Source organism: Canis lupus, chromosome 1 (assembly GCF_011100685.1).
Source record: "Canis lupus familiaris isolate Mischka breed German Shepherd chromosome 1, alternate assembly UU_Cfam_GSD_1.0, whole genome shotgun sequence".
Lineage (NCBI taxonomy): Eukaryota > Metazoa > Chordata > Mammalia > Carnivora > Canidae > Canis > Canis lupus.
Window position 1 is genome coordinate 73,284,481 of NC_049222.1, and position 18,542 is coordinate 73,303,022.

Here is an 18,542-nt window from a genome sequence, read left to right on the forward strand (position 1 = left end):
TAAAACATGGGAGAGAATCAGCCTTGGCCCAATTGTGTGGGTTTTTTCCTGGAAGGTGCTGTGTTCTTTGTCTTTAATATATATGGAAATGTATCTATGTACACTTGTAGGATGTTTTAAAATAAGTGTATTTCTACCTGCAGAAACATTAGTAGAAATCCTCTGAGATTTCCATTTGGTGGTGGTGGTGGTGGTGGGAGCAGCGGCGGCGATGGTGGTGGTGATAGTGGTGTGTTTTATGAGTTCAAAGTCTTTGCGCTTGAGCTATAGGAGCCTGCTGTAAGCTGTGGACTGTTTAGCATGCCATGTGGGCCACAGTCTCTGACATCTTTAACTAGAATAGCAAAGGGCTGGGAAAAGGAGCACGGTAGAGTACTAGCAGCCACGAGAGAGCAGGGTTGGAATGCTGGCTCTGACCACAAATTGGTACACAGAACTTGTGTTTTTCATTAGAGTTGCTGCAGTAATGCTGGTTTCTAACATTCCGAAGGCTATTCAGACTTATATTAAATTAAATTCTCCTTTAAAATCACTCTATGTTGGAACAACATGAAGGATCAGACTGTAATCAAGAAACTTCAGGAAATAAGAAAAACTAAGTCTAGCTCTGGACTTTGCTTATGCTATTGGTATGAATGTGCAACACGCATTACCTGTGATTCAGTAGTTAATTTGGAATGTATCTGAAAGATACAGTATTGCTTTGAGCTTTTAATTGACTACTTAGTTCAAGTTTAATATATACAATATATGCAATTTGTGGATTATAGAAGCAACTCTGAGTGACCATAATACATTTATATACCAAAGCACAAAGATGAGAGAGTACGTTTTATACTGTGTATAAATAAACACTTATGCAAACCACATATTTGTTTAAATATACTTAAACATTCATTTGTGCAACCTACAGCTAAAAGTTCTGACTGGCAGAACTCAAGCATTAAGAAATTTGCCTCTTATTCTATAATCAAACCCTCACCATAGTCAATTCTATCATCTAGCTAGCTAACCAACTCTATTTCTCAAACACATACACATACACATACCACACACATACACAGAATTTATACCTGCACAATGTTTTGAGATCCGCAATCAAGCACATGTATTAGTCAGGCTAGGCAGGGCAATGTTGCAGTAATGGACAAATTTCAGTGGGTTAACACAGAGTTTATTTCTCCCTTATGTAAAACACCCAAGGAGTACAGACAATCTTCCGGACCGCTGTCCTCTGTGAGTTGGCTGAACAATCCAGGTCTCTTCGATCATAGAACACTTCCACATCAACATGTGCATCCAGAACTATAGCAGAAGAGAGGTAATAGCCTAGAGAGTCAACCATAGTATTATTGCCTGTTGTTCCCATGCATACTTCCTTGGCCAAAGTAAGTCATATTGCCTTATGTAACTTCAAAGAGGTAGAGAAAAGCTATCCTCCCATGTACCTGAAAGTACATATTGGTATGTGACAAAATCCTATCACATGATTAATATAACCTAATGAATGTGACTGATTTTGAAATCAATCAACTAATCAGTCTGTCTCTCTGTCACACACACACACCTGTGTGGGGGTGCGAGATTTCTGGGGCACAAGTGAAGGCCATCCTTTCTTTCTGCAAAATATACCAGCCCAGATTGACTACAGAGGCAAATGGGACATTTCTTTAACTGAAACTTTATTTATTTTTTTAGGTATTTCACATTAGGCCAACATCCAGTCTTTAATGAGGAAGATTTTCAGTTCTCTTTCTGAAAGTAAGTTGTAAAACAACGATAGCAACAACAAAGCCACAAGTTTTTCTTTCTCAGTAAGAGTCAAGATGAGAAAAGAAAAGAGGAAGCAAGCAGGACTCAGGGAGTGTTTTTTTTTTTTTTTTTTTTAACAATTTTATTTACTTAGTCATGAAAACCACAGAGAGAGAGAGAGGCAGAGACACAGGCAGAGGGAGAAGCAGGCTCCCTGTGGGGAGCCCAATGTGGAACTCAATCCCAGGACCCCGGGGTCATGACCTGAGCCAAAGGCAGACGCTCAACCACTGAGCCACTCAGGTGCCCCAGGAAGTGTATTTTGTTTCAAGCCAAAAGCTTGAAGGCTTGTAGGCTTGGGGTCCTCCCAAGAAAAAAGTGTATTTTCAGCTGTGATGGGTCTAACAAATGAGTAGCATGCAACAGGCTTTTCAGGTTCTAGAAAGGAGGAGTAAGGGAGTCCACTTACAAAAGGCCTTCTCAGCAGTGTTTCTCCCATGGAGGCTGAGAGAGATTGGGGCATCAGGGAGAAAAGAGACAGTCTCTGTCCAGGAGGGCTTCACAGCATCCAGGCACACTGCACGCAAGGACAAGTGCTGTTGTATATACCCAAAGCCCTGCATGACCTAGCCCCTAGCTACCCTGCTCCAGCTTGGTTTCAGGCTGCCCTGCATCCCTTCATCACCTGCCTATTGTCTCTGTTCCCACCATGCCCAATCTTATTCTAATTCTTGAGTAATGTGCCCTCCTGAATAGGGCCTTTGCATAAGCAGTGCCAAGATTGCCTTTCCTCATCTCTCCCCACGTAAGTAAAACCTATTCATTCTTCTGACCTCAACTCAAATACCACTTCTCAGAGAAACCTTCCTTGATGGTCAGAACCATCATTATTCGTGTATCACATGCCCTGCCTTTTAACAACTTCTACGGTTTGTGATTATATATGGATTGGTGTAGTGGTCTGAATAATGTTGCTCTTCTACCAGTCTTCTAAGCTTCCCAGGGACTGTATCTTTTTTTCCCTAACTTTGTATCTTTATTCTCTCTCTCCCTCTCTCTCTTTTTTTAAAGATTTTATTTATTTATTCATGAGAGACACACACACAGAGAGAGAGAGAGGCAGAGACACAGGTAGAGGGAGAAGCAGGCTCCATGCAGGAAGCCGGATGTGGGACTCGATCCCGGGACTCCAGGATCACACCCTGAGCTGAAGGCAGGCGCGAAACCACTGAGCCATCCAGGGATCCCTGTATCTTTATTCTCTATCCCAGTGGCCCAAATGTGTTAGGACTTCAATAAATATTTGCTGAATAAATGCAATATCATACAAATAAATGACCACAATCTCTCATATTTTTATAGCTCTATTTAGGTATCAAGTACTTTGCCTATATTTTCTGATTTTATATTCAAAATAGACAAGTTGAGCAGTGATACGTGCTTTTAGGGCCAAGGTGGATGGTGCTCCAAAGCTATGATTTTCTATCCAGTGCTCTGACCCTGTAAAAATTACCACACTCCCTTGAGTCTCATCCCTCTGTATGTAAAATAAGTGCCAGATTCAATGCAATAAAGTGGTCCTCCAAATAAAGAAGAAAAAGATCAATGCCCAAGAAACAAATGGACAACTGTATAAATAGAAAATTGGTAACAGAGGAACTATGATTAAAATATATATAAAAGATATTATTCCTTAGTGAAATGCTGGGAAGCAGGTCACAAATGTACTCACGTTGTTGTTCAGATACCCAGAGGAAATGTTTCTTTATTCTAAAATGTAATCTGGTCTCCCTCTAACTCTTACTCACTGTGCACCAGGAAAAAAAAAATCTGCATCCTGATTTCAGAAAATCCACATTCTAAGAAATGTATCCCAATCTAGTAACTGTAGTCTGCAATGATGTGATCATTTAAACAGTCTGCCAATAGTTTTGTTCAATGGCCCTAGGTAAAGAGGCCTGTGTCCCAGAATTCTACCTATTTTCCTTGTTTCTCTGTAACCTGACATTGGATATAAAAAGAACATTAGTGGGTACCTGTGGTGTGAGAATAATGGGGAGGAAGCTCCAAACCTGTATATCATGTCTGTGTAATGCCTTCTACTCCAGTGTTCCTGTCCACCTGCTTTGTTGGGGACCCTGATGAAGGCCATGAACTTGTCCACTATCTTTACTGACTTGGTCATAGCCAGCTGAACTCAGGGACTGGCTGTACCTCATCTCGGTGCTCACTGGCCCTCTTTCTGTCTCCTGACCACACCTTTACCCAGCCTCCTGCCTACTTCCATAGCTTCTTCTGGGGGGCCAGTACACCATGCCACAGTTGATCCCATGTCAGAACTGTTGGCTGCCAACTCAGCATCTGTACTATGAAGGAACCATGAGAGGCTTAGAATGCCAACTCAAAAGAGAACATCCTCCAGCCTCTTATGTGAAAGCTTAGATTCAATGAGGGTAATTTTGCTGGATTGACCAAAAATGGTGTGGTTGGAGCAAAGTATTTTGAGTTTAAGAAGCAGAAAATGCTTAAACCTGCAGAAAGAGGTGGCATTTAGCCAGCCAGTCTACATGAAAGAATGGGCTTCTTAGAGTTGTCTGAGGAGACATCATCTAGCATCCACTTCTCTGCAGCATGCAGGTGGGAACTGAACTGGGATGCTTTGGGGTTGAGTGAAGGATGTATCCTGGCTGGTGGTATTGAGAGCAGTAGCCAAGGACTCTGGGGACGCTTGCCCCAGAGACTTCAGGATGTTGCCTGTCTTCAAGAGAGATACAGACAGGCAATGAGCCTGTCAGAATAGATCATTGTGAAAGGAAAATACAGAACCTTCCTAGAAGGCTCTGGAAGGTGTGAGACTTCTAAAATTAGTCCTGATGGTGTGAGGTTATAAGAGAAAACCCCCAGAATCTACTGGAATGGAATTTCCCACCAGCACAGTGAGATGGAGTTTAGAGCAGATTACATTTGTTTAGGGCTAGAAATAAATGTGCTATTTCTCTCACTCTAGTGGGTGAACTAAAATTGTTACACACAAGAATGTAAATATGTAAAGAGAGGTCAGGAAAAGAGAAGAACTGAATGGTTTTCCAGAGTAACCTTTGCGGAGCAGTAGGGGTAAGCTGGAAGAGGGGAATGGCAATAGGGACCTTTCTGGGTTTTATTTATTTATTTTATTTATTTATTTTTTCCTTTCTGGGTTTTAATCTGTATTTATTTTTATTGTAGATCATTGGCCTCAAGACTCCTTTCTTGTCACTTGTGTAATAAACATATACACTAACAAGAAAATGCTTGAGTCTGATGATCCCTGTGAGTTTCTGACCACTCTGCCATCCTCCCAGCTATGTAATGGTGCCCCCTGAGGCAGCTGGCTCAGCTCCGTAGGTGCTCCGCAGGTGCTCCCCACCAGGGGCCCTAACCCTCCACCACAGGACCTTGCTACTTATCCTGTTTCACCTGTGGTGCTCCCAACTTGCCCCTTAAGGTCGCCTGAGGGAGCTATCAAATCACCGGAGACTCCTAGACCCCCCTCCCAGAGACTCAATGTCCATTGGTCTCAGGAGGGCCTCAGGCCTCAGAGCTTTAAAAAGCTGCCAGGTGAGTCTAATAGCAGCCAAACTCAGAACCCTGAGAGACACTCTCTGGAGGTCAGCCTGAACACAGCAATTGCTTCCTACCTCCGTTTGTCCTCCCTCTGCCTCCTCCCTAGTCCCTGCTATTTCCTTCTGTCAAAATCCTATCTCTCCTGGAAGACTCTGCCCAAATCCTCCCTTCTCCAAGAAGACTTTGTTCTCTTCCATCCTAAGCGCCCCCCAATGGACTTTATTCATCCTTCTTGTGTGATCTTTATTTTGGCACATTTTGCACTGTAGCTAGTTGGCTGTTTGCTTATGTCCAAGACTGGAAGCTCCTTGAGGCTGGTGGCCGGGGTTTATTCCTCTCTGCCGGGCCTCTTGGGGAATACTTTGGGTCTTATACACAAACAGTGGGGAATCGAATTGCACCAAACCTTCACACTTATTTTAGTCCAACTACATCCACACAGACTAAAGTACATACGTTTTTGAGGGAAATGGAAGGATAAATGAATCATTCATTTTCAGAAAAACACAGCTAAATGCTTCTTCCTTAAGAATGTATTCCATAGAGTTACAATCTCTGTGTACTTACTGGGTGTCCTGCCCATTGTTGGGACAGTGTCTACTTGATTGGAGGGTCTTGGATTTAGAAATTCTGACTTCGTGGAAATAAACTCATAAATTTAATCTTGTTAATGTCCTCTGGGAGGAAAAATATATCCAAAATTTTAGTTTAGTCCTACAATTATGGAGAAAACCCAAGTCCCTAAGAATCAAGAATGTGTTAAGTGGGAAAGGAGAGAAAAAATACATTCATCCTTTCCAAAATATGCACTCATCTCAAACTCTGACTCTTGGAAATGAAAGTGATAATGGAAACATTGCCATGAAGTGGTGTCATCCCATGGTCCTTGTCAGGATGCAAATCTAAATCATGCAAGCCTCTGGATTTAGCTACCAGTTTATTGGAAACACAGGGATAGATAAATACATTAAAGGACAGGACAGGGATACAGGCAGCTAACTCTAGACTGGGAAAATGTATAGGGTAAATGATGTGGTTGTGTCAAAAGATAAATTGCAAAGGGTGATAAAAAATTGCAAAGGGGAATAAAAGAAATAGAGAGGTAAGGTAAAAGAGAACTTAGGGCCATTTTTTTTTTTTTTTAAGATTTTACTTATTTATTCATGGGAGACAATACACACACATACACACACACACAGAGGGAAAGAGAGAGAGAGAGAGAGAGAGAGAGAAGCAGAGACACAGGCGGAGGGAGAAGCAGGCTCCATGCAGGAAGCTCAATTTGGGACTTGATCCCAGGACTCTGGGATCACGCCCTGAGCCAAAGGCAGATGCTCAATAGCTGAGCCACCCAGGCATTCCTAAGAGCCATTTTCAACCTGCTGCAATGGATGCCTTCATTATGGTCCTGATTCAAACAAAAAGCTGTAAAACAAAAAGCATTTATGAAATAATTAGGGAAATGTGAATAAATGAAATATATTTGATAATAGTAAAAAATTATATATCTTGTGATAATGGGATTATAAATATAATTATTACATATTATATAAAATACTGTTATTAAATACATACATATATAGTAGTATATATTAATATATACTGTACTTATTAATTATATCATTATATGTTAATATATGAGAATACGTATCTTATTATATGTCATAACATTATTAATATAATATGTAGTTTTATTTTGCCATAAAATGAAAGTGTTTAGCATTTTATCTGCTCTCCCAACTCTTTACAAAACTGTTGAGGTCTCCAAGGCTGTGCTGAGCTCCACCAACTCATCCGCAGAAGTGTTATTCACCACCCCTCAGCCTGCCAGAAAATCCATTAGGTGGTCATATAAGGCCCGGGCCAGGGAATGGATGTTGAGTGTGTAATTCATGTCCTTCCATTCAGACTCTCCAGGGGACTGAAAGCTCACTTTCCTGATGGACAAGATGTCATTCTTGTCCTCTTCTTGCCCAACCTCATCTTCTGGATTGTGACAGTCCAGCAGAAGGGCCTTCTTGCCACCATTCTTTATAACTTCAGCCACAAACCTGGGAGTGGCCGTCAATTCAGGCTCCTGTTCTTCAACCATGTGTCCTTGGGAGGGCTCCTCATTCCTATCATATGTTGGTGAGATAGTCTTGTTAACGTTCCAAGTGACAGTGATCTTTTCTCCAACAGTTTTCTGCATTAATTTGGCTTCTGTCCCATTCACTTCCAGCTCGCAGCCTCCAGACATCTTAGGGAAGGGACTTGTGCTTCTGTATCTTCCTTTTCTCCTTAAGCCCATCATTTAGGAATTCAACAAATTTGTCCCCTTAAGTGTGCAGCACATCACAGCCGCAAGCGCAGGCCCCAGCACCTGGTAGTCCCAGAGCCGCCAGGCCAGTGCCCTACTAGTGGTGGACTCCTGTGGGTGCCTTGGTGCCCTAGTCTTGAAATCTCAGAGGAAAAAAAAAAAAAAGGAAAAAGAAGAAAGAAATCTCAGAGCAACAATATAGAGTTGAAATTATATAGTATCTGGGATTTCCTTCAAAATAATCCTGGGTGGGGCATCTGGGTGGCTCAGTGGTTGAGCGTCTGGTCTGTCTTTGGCTCAGGTCATGATCCCGAGGTTCTGGGATCGAGTCCCACATCAGGCTCCCCACAGGGAGCCTGCTTATCCTTCTGCCTGGTCTCTGCCTCTCTCTCTGTGTCTCTCATGAGTAAATAAGTTTAAAAAATCTTAAAAAAAACAACAACAATATAATCCTGGGGTCAGGGAGTAAGTGGGGGCATAGACAAAATGAGATTATCCCTGAGTTAATTTTTGAATGAGTACATGAAGTTTATTATATGATTCTTTACTTATGTCATATTGTGCAAGAGCATCTAAAGTATTTTTTTAAATATTTTATTTATTTATTCATGAGAGACACAGAGAGAGAATGAGAGGCAGAGACACAGGCAGTGGGAGAAGCAGGCTCCATTCAGGGAGCCCGACGTGGGACTCGATCCCTGGTCTCCAGAATCAGGCCCTGGGCTGCAGGCGGTGCTAAACCGTTGCACTACCGGGACTGCCCCAAGCATCTAAAATATTAACAAAAAGGCATTAAAACACATCACACTCATTTAAGTAAAAGCAAATTACTAATAAAATTGTATAATCATCACATTTAAAAAAAATATCTGGGACCGGATTAATGATAAGAACTGTTTGGGCTGCTCAACCTCTTGATTTCCTTGCAGTACCTAAGGGATAAAGCATATTCTGGCTAATAATAGGGGAAGGGTACGGGCTGGAGGGAGAAATGGTGTTGATTCAAGAAAATGTTTGACTCTTGCCTTAAAAGCTGATTAAAACAGAAATTAGAGTTTCAAAAAATTAAGACAGTCTGGAGGGGTGGTGGGTGGGGGGAAGGGATAATTGGGTGGAGGGCATGAGATGGAATGAGCAGTGGGTGTTATAAGCAATTGATGAATCACTAAATTCTACCCCTGAAACTAATAAAAAAATTAAGGCCATTTGACTTATGATAAAAAAACACTACCTGATAGTGATAAGAAACACCTGGAGGTTTCATCTGAAGGTTACGAAGTGAAAAATATAGCAAAGAACAATTGGTTTTTACAAACTTTCTTTTTTTAATAATATATTTTTTAAAATTTTTTATTTATTTATGATAGTCACACACACACACAGAGAGAGAGAGAGAGAGAGAGAGAGAGAGAGAGGCAGAGACATAGGCAGAGGGAGAAGCAGGCTCCATGCAGGGAGCCCGACGTGGGATTCGATCCCGGGTCTCCAGGATCGTGCCCTGGGCCAAAGGCAGGCGCCAAACCGCTGCGCCACCCAGGGATCCCTAATAATATTTTTTTATTGGTGTTCAATTTGCCAAATACAGAATAACACCCAGTGCTCATCCCGTTAAGTGCCCCCCTCAGTGCCCGTCACCCATTCACCTCCACCCCCCGCCCTCCTCCCCTTCCACCACCCCCAGTTCATTTCCCAGAGTTAGGAGTCTTTATGTTCTGTCTCCCTTTCTGATATTTCCCACACATTTCTTCTCCCTTCCCATCTATTCCCTTTCACTATTATTTTTATTCCCCACATGAATGAGAACATACACTGTTTGTCCTTCTCCGACTGACTTACTTCACTCAGCATAATACCCTCCAGTTCCATCCACGTTGAAGCAAATGGTGGGTATTTGTCATTTCTAATGGCTGAGGAATATTCCATTGTATACATAGACCACATCTTCTTTATCCACTCATCTTTCGATGGACACCGAGGCTCCTTCCACAGTGTGGCTATTGTGGCCATTGCTGCTAGAAACATCGGGGTGCAGGTGTCCCGGCGTTTCATTGCATCTGTATCTTTGGGGTAAATCCCCAGCAGTGCAATTGCTGGGTCGTAGGGCAGGTCTATTTTTAACACTTTGAGGAACCTCCACACAGTTTTCCAGAGTGGCTGCACCAGTTCACATTCCCACCAACAGTGTAAGAGGGTTCCCTTTTCTCCGCATCCTCTTCAACATTTGTGGTTTTCTGTCTTGTTAATTTTCCCCATTCTCACTGGTGTGAGGTGGTATCTCATTGTGGTTTTGATTTGTATTTCCCTGATGGCAAGTGATGCAGAGCATTTTCTCATGTGCATGTTGGCCATGTCTATGTCTTCCTCTGTGAGATTTCTCTTCATGTCTTTTGCCCATTTCATGATTGGATTGTTTGTTACTTTGGTGTTGAGTTTAATAAGTTCTTTATAGATCTTGGAAACTAGCCCTTTATCTGATACGTCATTTGCTAATATCTTCTCCCATTCTGTAGGTTGTCTTTGAGTTTTGTTGACTGTATCCTTTGCTGTGCAAAAGCTTCTTATCTTGATGAAGTCCCAATAGTTCATTTTTGCTTTTGTTTCTTTTGCCTTCGTGGATGGATCTTGCAAGAAGTTACGTGGCCGAGCTCAAAAAGGGTGTTGCCTGTGTTCTCCTCTGGGATTTTGATGGAATCTTGTCTCACATTTAGATCTTTCATCCATTTTGGGTCTATCTTTGTGTCTGGTGTAAGAGAGTGGTCTAGTTTCACTCTTCTGCATGTGGATGTCCAATTTTCCCAGCACCATTTATTGAAGAGACTGTCTTTCTTCCAATAGATAGTCTTTCCTCCTTTATCGAATATTAGTTGACCATAAAGTTCAGGGTCCACTTCTGGGTTCTCTATTCTGTTCCACTGATCTATGTGTCTGTTTTTGTGCCAGTACCACACTGTCTTGATGACCACAGCTTTGTAGTACAACCTGAAATCTGGCATTGTGATGCCCCCAGATATGGTTTTCTTATTTAAAATTCCCCTGGCTATTTGGGGTCTTTTCTGATTCCACACAAATCTTAAAATAATTTGTTCTAACTCTCTGAAGAAAGTCCATGGTATTTTGATAGGGATTGCATGAAACGTGTAAATTGCCCTGGGTAACATTGACATTTTCACAATATTAATTCTGCCAATCCATGAGCATGGAATATTTTTCCATCTCTTTGTGTCTTCCACAATTTCTTTCAGAAGTGTTCTATAGTTTTTAGGGTATAGATCCTTTACCTCTTTGTTCTATAGTTTTTAGGGTATAGATCCTTTACCTCTTTGGTTTATTCCTAGGTATCTTATGCTTTTGGGTGCAATTGTAAATGGGATTGACTCCTTAATTTCTCTTTCTTCAGTCTCATTGTTAGTGTATAGAAATGCCACTGACTTCTGGGCATTGATTTTGTATCCTGCCACACTGCCAAATTGCTGTATGAGATCTAGCAATCTTGGGGTGGAGGCTTTTGGGTTTTCTATGTAGAGTATCATGTCATCGGCGAAGAGGGAGAGTTTGACTTCTTTTTTGCCAATTAAATGCCTTTAATGTCTTTTTGTTGTCTGATTGCTGAGGCTAGGACTTCCAGTACTATGTTGAATAGCAGTGGTGAGAGTGGACATCCCTGTCTCATTCCTGATGTTAGGGGAAAGGCTCCCAGTGCTTCCCCATTGAGAATGATATTTGCTGTGGGCTTTTCATAGATGGCTTTTAAGATGTCGAGAAAAGTTCCCTCTATCCCTACACTCTGAAGAGTTTTGATCAGGAATGGATGCTGTATTTTGTCAAATGCTTTCTCTGCATCTAATGAGAGGATCATATGGTTCTTGGTTTTTCTCTTGCTGATATGATGAATCACATTGATTGTTTTACTAGTATTGAACCAGCCTTGTGTCCCAGGGATAAATCCTACTTGGTCATGGTGAATAATTTTCTTAATGTATTGTTGGATCCTATTGGCTAGTATCTTGTTGAGAATTTTTGCATCCATGTTCATCAGGGATATTGGTCTGTAATTCTCCTTTTTGGTGGGGTCTTTGTCTGGTTTTGGAATTAAGGTGATGCTGGCCTCATAGAATGAATTTGGAAGTACTCCATCTCTTTCTATCTTTCCAAACAGCTTTAGTAGGATAGGTATGGTTTCTTCTTTAAACGTTTGATAGAATTCCCCTGGGAAGCCATCTGGCCCTGGACTTTTGTGTCTTGGGAGGTTTTTGATGACTGCTTCAATTTCCTCCCTGGTTATTGGCCTGTTCAGGTTTTCTATTTCTTCCTGTTCCAGTTTTGGTAGTTTGTGGCTTTCCAGAAATGCGTCCATTTCTTCCAGATTGCCTAATTTATTGGCGTATAGCTGTTCATAATATGTTTTTAAAATCGTTTGTATTTCCTTGGTGTTGGTAGCGATCTCTCCTTTCTCATTCATGATTTTATTAATTTGAGTCTTCTCTCTCTTCTTTTTAATAAGGCTGGCTAATGGTTTACCTATCTTATTAATTCTCTCAAAGAATCAACTCCTGGTTTTGTTGATCTGTTCCACAGTTCTTCTGGTCTCGATTTCGTTGAGTTGTGCTCGAATCTTTATTAACTCTCTTCTTCTGCTGGGTGTAGGATCTATTTGCTGTTTTTTCTCTAGCTCCTTCAGGTGTAAGGTTAGCTTTTGTATTTGAGTTCTTTCCAGTTTTTGAATGGATGCTTGTATTGCGATGTATTTCCCCCTTAGGACTGCTTTTGCTTCATCCCAAAGATTTTGAACGGTTGTATCTTCATTCTCATTAGTTTCCATGAATCTTTTTAATTCTTCCTTAATTTCCTGGTTGACCCTTTCATCTTTTAGCAGGATGGTCCTTAACCTCCACATGTTTGAGGTCCTTCCAAACTTCTTGTTGTGATTTAGTTCTAATTTCAAGGCATTATGGTCTCAGAATATGCAGGGAACGATCCCAATCTTTTGGTATCAGTTCAGATCCAATTTGTGACCCAGTATGTGGTCTATTCTGGAGAAAGTTCCATGTGCACTTGAGAAGAATGTGTATTCAGTTGAGTTTGGATGTAAAGTTCTGTAGATATCTGTGAAATCCATCTGGTCCAGTGTATCATTTAAAGCTCTCGTTTCTTTGGAGATGTTGTGCTTAGAAGACCTATCGAGTATAGAAAGAGCTAGATTGAAGTCACCAAGTATAAGTGTATTATTATCTAAGTATTTCTTCACTTTGGTTAATAATTGATTTATATATTTGGCAGCTCCCACATTCGGGGCATATATATTGAGGATTGTTAAGTCCTCTTGTTGGATAGATCCTTTAAGTATGATACAGTGTCCCTCTTCATCTCTCACTACAGTCTTCGGGGTAAATTTTAGTTTATCTGATATAAGGATGGCTACCCCTGCTTTCTTTTGAGGACCATTCGAATGGTAAATGGTTCTCCAACCTTTTATTTTCAGGCTGTAGGTGTCCTTCTGTCTAAAATGAGTCTCTTGTAGACAGCAAATAGATGGGTCCTACTTTTTTATCCAGTCTGAAACCCTGCACCTTTTGATGGGGTCATTAAGCCCGTCCATGTTCAGAGTTACTATTGAAAGATATGAGTTTAGTGTCATCATGATATCTTTTTGTCCTTGTTTTTGTGGACTGTTCCACTGGACTTCTTTTTAAAGGGGAATTTTAAGAGTCCCCCTTAAAATTTCTTGCAGAGCTGGTTTGGAGGTCACATATTCTTTCAGCTCCTGCCTGTCTTGGAAGCTCTTTATCTCTCCTTCCATTTTGAATGAGAGCCTTGCTGGATAAAGTATTCTTGGTTGCATGTTCTTCTCATTTAGGATCCTGAATATATCCTGCCAGCCCTTTCTGGCCTGCCAGGTCTCTGTGGAGAGGTCTGCTGTTACCCTAATACTCCTCCCCATAAAAGTCAGGGATTTCTTGTCTCTTGCTGCTTTAAGGATCTTCTCTTTATCTTTGGAATTTGCAAGCTTCACTATTAAATGTCGAGGTGTTGAACGGTTTTTATTGATTTTAGGGGGAGAATCTCTCTATTTCCTGGATCTGAATGCCTGTTTCCCATCCCAGATTAGGAAAGTTTTCAGCTATGATTTGTTCAAATACATATTCTGGACCTCTGTCCCTTTCGGTGCCCTCAGGAACCCCAATTTAACGTAGGTTTTTCTTCCTCAGGCTGTCGTTTATTTCCCTTAATCTGTCCTCGTGGTCTTTTAATTGTCTCTTTTTTCCTCAGTTTCCCTCTTTTCCATCAGCTTGTCTTCTATGTCACTCACTCGTTCTTCCACCTCGTTAACCCTCGTCGTTAGGACTTCTAGTTTGGATTGCATCTCATTCAATTGATTTTTAATTTCTGCCTGATTAGCTCTAAATTCTGCAGTCATGAAGTCTCTTGAGTCCTTTATGCTTTTTTCTAGAGCCACCAGTAGCTGTATAATAGTGCTTCTGACATTGAATTGTAATTCCAGATTTTGTAAACTCTGTGGGAGAGAGGACTGTTTCTGATTCTTTCTTTTGAGGTGAGGTTTTCCTTCTAGTCATTTTGCTCAGTGCAGAGTGGCCAAAAACAAGTTGTATTGGGAAAAGGAGAAAAAGAGAGGAGAGAAAGAAGGAAAGAAAAGAGAAAAAAAAAGAAAAAAGGAAGAAAAAAGTAAAAAAAAAAAAAGAGAAGAAAAAGAGAAAGAAAGAAAGCAAAAAGAAAAGGGTGGGGGAAGCAAACAGACATCAAAAAGAAAAAAGAAAAAAAAAACCCCAAAAAACAAAACAAAAAACAGAAAAAACAAAACAAAACAAAAAAACCACGGGGGAGTATCTTCGGATTCTGTATACTTTAAGTCCCTTGACTTCCCCTGGAACTTGTCCGTCTTGCTGGTTCTGGGGGAGGGGCCTGCTGTGCTGATTTTCAGGTGTGAGCACTTGGGGGAGCTGCTCTGCCCCTGCCTGGTGCAGGGCTTAGTGGGGGTTGTTTACCCCGTGAGGCCCCAGGAGGAACCACCCCAGTGACAGCGGCCAGCTCTGGAGCCCTGGATTCAGCCCCCGCAGTAACTAGGGAGCTCTCTGTCTGCAGGGCGTGGATGCTCGGGGCAGGGCCGCTGATCTGCTCAGCTGGGGCAGGATCGTCCTTGCTGTCCCGGGCCCTCCCGGTCTCTGCCTGTCCCGGGGGAGGCCGGATCCTGGGCTGTGTCCCGGCGCCCTGTGCCCGGGTTTGCGCTGTTGGATTCGCGCTCCCGGCAGCACAGCCCCCTCCGCGGAGCCGCCGCCCGAGCCCCCCTGAGCTGCTCCGGGTCCGCCGTGCGCGCTGCAGCCCTCAGGGAGCTCGGCGCACTCTCCCGGGGCGCAGGTGCCTGTTAGTGTCCCAGGGAGCCCGAGGGCATCCCCGCCCTCCTGGGTCCTGCTCCACCTCCCTGCGAGCCCCTTTCCGCCCGGGAAGGTTGGTGCAGCTCCTGCTTCTCCAGGACGGGGCTCTCCTGTCCTGGGGACACTCGCCCCGGCCTCAGCCCGGCTCCTCGCAGGGCCCCTCCCCCTTGGAGGCCTTTTGTTTCTTTCTTTCTTTTTCCCCATCTTCCTACCTTGATAGAAGCGTGAACTCTTCTCACTGTAGCATTCCAGCTGTTCTCTCTTTAAATCTCAGGCTGAATTCGTAGATTTTCAGGATGATTTGAAGGTTATCTAGGTAATTTGGTGGGGACAGGTGACTTGGGGACCCTACTCTTCCGGCATCTTGCCCCTCCCTCTTTCGGTTTTTACAAACTTTCAAGCTGACTGGGAAATAAAAAGCGGAAAGAAAGAGAAATACAGAATGAGGGGAAATGCCAAATCAGAGGCTGGAGGCTGGAGGCTGGAGGCTGGATGGCAGAGATGGGGCCGTTCATGGATGGTGAGATGTTGCTTGGATCCTGTTATGACGTTTGCAAGGATACCCACGAGTCCCATTCTTTTCCAATCTAGTCACGTGTGTAAGATGAGAAAGAATTCATAATCCGCCTTTGAACGTGAACTTCTGGAGAATGACAAACAATGAAGAGAAATAATGATAAAGATCAACGTCAAGCTGGAATGGAGCAAGCAGAAGGGAAAGAAGTCAGCATGGCTTGGTGTAAGGAAATGTGTAATTCCTCCCCACTCTGAATTTTTCGTTATTCCTGCCCCTTCTCAGCGTGGAGCATCGGCTGCCCTGGTTAGCTGTGATCATCCCAGGAAAGGATTGTCGTAGGAAAATGAACTGGGAAAAGACAACTGACTCCAAGCGTCTCAGGGCAAAGAAATAACTTGGGGGGTGACTGCATTCACATCACTCGACACACACACCCCCTAAGAGAAGACTCCCCGTGCTTCAGGAAGCGGGAAAGGCAGACAAAAGGGTGAGTGAGCTCAGCAAAAATCATGGAAATGCAGGTTGAGGAGGCATCAGAGACCACCCAATCTCCCTTCAAGGATCCACCCCAAAAAGCATATCTGAGGTCCCTTGAAATCTTGGGTGGCTGCGCTGTGTGCCTTCTACATCAAGAGTTCTTGTGGGACTGTCCCTTCTATCCTCCAGGAATCTCTGAGAAGCCTCAGGAACTGGAGCAACAGGAATGTCTAGAAAAGGCCCATTGAGGGTTTGGGGGCATGGGAGACTTGATTGAAATTTTGCACAAGAAGCTGTCAGATGTGTGATACAAGTGATAAAGTACCCGATGTGTAGAATATCTGTGTAAGAAACTGGGGATGGGTTCATAGAAAAAAAAAAAAAAAGTTTAAAAAATTTTAAATTAACTCCAGAAAAAGCAAAATTTTGTTCAAGAAGAGAATGTACTTTCAGTATATTACATGGCTCAGTATGAATAATATTCATGTTACCATAATAATGTAAGCAATGGAAGCTCATTTATTAAAAAAAAGTAACAACTCTGTTGGGTGAAAGGGTAGGATATTTATGTGGGAAGGTAGGGAGAGCTAAATCTTCAATGATCATAATATGAAAACAATTAATATTTAAAGGTGGTTGGAATCAAGAAATTAGCAGTATATTCGCTGGTTATTTTGAAATATGGATCTAAATACCACAAGAAACATTAAGAATATGTGGATAGTGGTTGCCTCTGGAAAGCTGAAATTGAGGACAGAAAGCATGAGGCAAGGATTGCTGGATTCCTTTCTTTCGGAGGGATGGCAGTTATATTTGAGCCTTTAAGCCATAAACATGTATTACTTAGATTAAAAACATTAAATAAAAAATGTATAAAGTATTTGTGCGTCATTAGATTACTGACCTAGTCATTAGTAAATTCTTCTAACTTTTAGAACCTATGATTCTCTACCAAAATATGTAAAAGCCTGCAATGTAGTGCTTGGGGCAGAGGAGGCACTTAGTCATTGTTAGTTCCCAGAAGCTTCCAGAGTCACAAACATTGTGCCTCTATTGGGAGTGGATTTGTCTGTTGAGAATGGGCTTTCACTTTGGCCATGAAAATCTGCTTTAGCTCTCTGCTTTGCCTTTGTGGTGTTGTGTACGCATGTGTTCATGTGTTACACCGTTGTCAATCAAAAAAGACTTTTATTTTTTTAAAAAGATTTATTTATTTATTCAAAAAAGACTTTTAAAAATAATTTTGTTATTGAAGCATAACATACACATGATAAAGTACCCAAAGCTTAATTGCCTAGCTTGATAAGTTTTTGCAAAGTGAACACACCTACACAATCAGTGCTCTGATAGAGAAGCAGAGCATTACTAGCAGCCCTACCAAATAACCCTCCCCTCCACTCTCTCCAACTAACTAACCAGTGTTCTCAATTCCAAACTAAATATAGTATGTATCCTTTAGTGTCTAGATTTTCCCTTCCCTCAACAGTTTTCATCAATTGCCAATTATCACAATGTATCTATGTTGATGGGTGAATAATGCTACTGTGAATAATCTGAATTTCTCTTGGGCAATTACCTATGGGAGGAACCACCATGCCACAGGTGTTCTTAATGGTCAGCATTAGTAGACATTATCAAGTTCTTTTCCAAAGTGATTTTTTTCCAATTTACAGTCCCAAAGGTTGGATATGACTGTGGCCGTGCACCTCAAGTTTGCCAACAATTATACTGTCAGCTTAAAAATTACTAGGCTCCTTGGTGAGTCGTATCTTATTATGATTTTAATTTCCATTTCCCAATGGACTAACAAGTTGAGAAATTTTTGTAGATTTTTATGATTTTCTTTCTATATTTTTGGCTTGTCATTCATTGTGCACCTTGAACCCACAATTTGATATCTTTATTCAGGTTCTAAAAATCATTTCAAATAATACTTTTATTCCATCTTCCTTTCCTTCCTGGGACTTTAATAACGCATGGATTAAAATTTTCTACCATGCCTCTTGTCTTACCCTCTTCCCTAGATTTCCTATTCTTTGTGCTTCATTATATATGTATCTGATCTAACTTATCATCAAGTGTCTAATATAACAATAAATTCATTTGACAAGTATTTAATATCAATTACTACATTTAATTTTTTTTTTTGTAAAATGGAAAATATTTTAAACATGAAAATTCTAGAACTGAAAAAATGGAATTCCTACTTTTTGAGGAACCACTATAGCTGCCATCCTGTTTTCCATAGAGGCTGCACCATGTTGTGATCCCACCAACAGTGCATAAGTGTTCCATTGTCTACACATCTTCCCTAACACTTGTTATTTCCTTTTTTCTTCCTTTTTTCTTTTATATTAGCCATTCTAATGGATGCAAGATGGTATCTCATTGTGGTTTTGATCAATGCACTTTTGATGTTAACTGCCTAAGTTTGCAGTTTGGAGTTTGTTTTATATCTGTAGATTATCTTAAGAAGGAACCTATATGTCTTCCTAAATAGTGTGTA

The 18,542-nt window shown here is 41.6% G+C and overlaps 1 protein-coding gene and 2 long non-coding RNA genes across 4 annotated transcripts in view; 1 reads left to right on the forward strand and 2 right to left on the reverse strand.

Moving 5' to 3' along the window:
* Positions 1-1,166: 1,166 nt before the first annotated feature.
* Positions 1,167-15,626, reverse strand: LOC111096374. Its single transcript, XR_005354023.1, has 4 exons — positions 15,255-15,626; positions 5,923-6,032; positions 2,222-2,329; positions 1,167-1,329 (listed from the first exon to the last, which is right to left on the reverse strand). It is a non-coding gene; the product is annotated as an uncharacterized LOC111096374 (long non-coding RNA).
* On the reverse strand, positions 7,026-7,943 carry LOC100682577 (complement component 1 Q subcomponent-binding protein, mitochondrial-like). The gene has a single exon (XM_038526903.1). It carries the CDS (start codon positions 7,646-7,648, stop codon positions 7,175-7,177), a length of 474 nt encoding a protein of 157 aa, XP_038382831.1. The 5' UTR covers positions 7,649-7,943; the 3' UTR covers positions 7,026-7,174.
* Positions 15,614-18,542, forward strand: part of LOC111096376 — a 70,204-nt gene continuing 67,275 nt past the window's right edge. Inside the window, exon 1 of one of the 2 annotated variants that reach the window (XR_005354025.1) lies at positions 15,614-16,046. This is a non-coding gene — a long non-coding RNA (uncharacterized LOC111096376). The remainder of the gene's footprint in view (positions 16,047-18,542) is intronic. The other variant, XR_005354024.1, reaches the window with a different exon arrangement.

Bases quoted from the DNA above. Each gene is read 5' to 3' on its own strand.
- LOC100682577 (XM_038526903.1), bottom strand. From the start codon at position 7,648: ATGATGGGCTTAAGGAGAAAAGGAAGATACAGAAGCACAAGTCCCTTC.